The sequence below is a fragment of the Triticum aestivum genome, chromosome 2D (assembly GCF_018294505.1).
Source record: "Triticum aestivum cultivar Chinese Spring chromosome 2D, IWGSC CS RefSeq v2.1, whole genome shotgun sequence".
NCBI classification, from domain to species: domain Eukaryota; kingdom Viridiplantae; phylum Streptophyta; class Magnoliopsida; order Poales; family Poaceae; genus Triticum; species Triticum aestivum.
The window spans coordinates 613,694,762-613,696,149 of NC_057799.1; the positions used below are offsets into that span (position 1 = coordinate 613,694,762).

Consider the following 1,388-nt stretch of genomic DNA (forward strand, 5'->3'; position numbering starts at 1 on the left):
CCTCCCTATAATCTTGCGCAAAAGGTTGTGTCTAGTAGCGGCGTCCAAGAACCCCTTGAAGTGGATCAATTGCCAGGACAAAGAGCGGGGGGGAAAGGGGGTCCCCTGTCGAAGCTCCTGGCCATGGAATATGGGAGGCCCGGCAACTCCATTCAGAAGAACGCATGAAGAGGAAGTGCAGAGCAAGACCGCCGCCCAATCACGGAAGCGGTTCGGAAAACCCAGCCGGCACAGCTGCGTGGTGAGCACAAAGCGAACTATTCTTTCACCTTTTTCCATATTAATTGTTACTGATTTAGGTCAACTCATCATGTAAGAATGTCGGCCTTACTGTTTTTTTCCTAATTATCTGTGTGGGTTGTAAAACTTACCTCTGAGAGTTGTTGCAGAGGTCAAGAGCTGGGATATTCTTATTGTGAGTATCATCTTGCATCGGTGACTATGAACAGTCAATTCTTCAAAGAATGGATCACGACAGAACTCTTTCAATCAACAAGTAGTACTTCAAGGGACAAACGAAAGAATGAAGGTATAATTTTTGGGGTAATATCCTACACTATACGTCCGTTTCCCACTCTAACAATCCTGTACAAGTTTTTGTACTGCAAAACAGAACAAACCATCAACCACTGAGTATACGTAGGTATGCCTAACGATTTCTGTGCTATAGATCGATCAGTTCCTGGCCTCGTTCGTGCCACCGCTCGGGGCGGACGGCGGAGTCGGGGCCCTCGGCAGCATGGCGAGCAGAAGGGGCGCGTACTTGTCGACGACCGCCGGGTACTTCACCTCGCTGGACACGTCGCCGGCCGGCCGTAGCGGGCGCGCGGCGGAGGCTTCTCGCAGGCTGACGAGCAGGAGAAGCAGCACGAGGCATGTGGCCACACAGCTGCTTCGAGCGCTGGAAGAAGAAGCCATTTTGCAAGCGACGATGGGGAGAGGATCGATGTAGGGAATTTGCAGTGAGCTGAGGCCTGAGCAAGGAGAGAACTTTCTTTGAGAAGAAAGGAAGAGGGTCTGCTTTTTGTGTTTATCTGTGTTGGGTGTGGAGCTGCTCATATATAGGGATCAAGTGATGGGTGGAGGTGAGTGTTGAGTGGAAGGGGTCAAACGAGGAGGCTGAAGTGGAAGGGCCTGGGAATCTTCTCAGAAGAGAGGATGACTCTGCCTCTTCTGCTCTGGTGGAAATTTGTTAGACCACTTGAGACTTGAGAGCAGGGGCTGCGTTCATTTCAGCCGGCGCCAACGTGAAAAAGATGGGTGGTGGAAACGGCCGGCCGGCCGGCTGACTGAAGGGAAGGGTCGGTCGGTGGTATGTGCGCGCACCGGCGACCGCGACCGCGACTTGAGTGAGTGCCGATCGAGGGTCGTTGGACGCGGTCGTTCCA

The 1,388-nt window shown here is 52.7% G+C and overlaps 1 protein-coding gene across 1 annotated transcript; it reads right to left on the minus strand.

Annotated features, from left to right (window-relative positions):
* Positions 1–521: 521 nt before the first annotated feature.
* On the minus strand, positions 522–1,019 carry LOC123050408 (uncharacterized). Its single transcript, XM_044473210.1, has one exon. It carries the CDS (start codon positions 916–918, stop codon positions 676–678), a length of 243 nt encoding a protein of 80 aa, XP_044329145.1. The 5' UTR covers positions 919–1,019; the 3' UTR covers positions 522–675.
* Between the last annotated feature and the right edge of the window lie 369 nt (positions 1,020–1,388).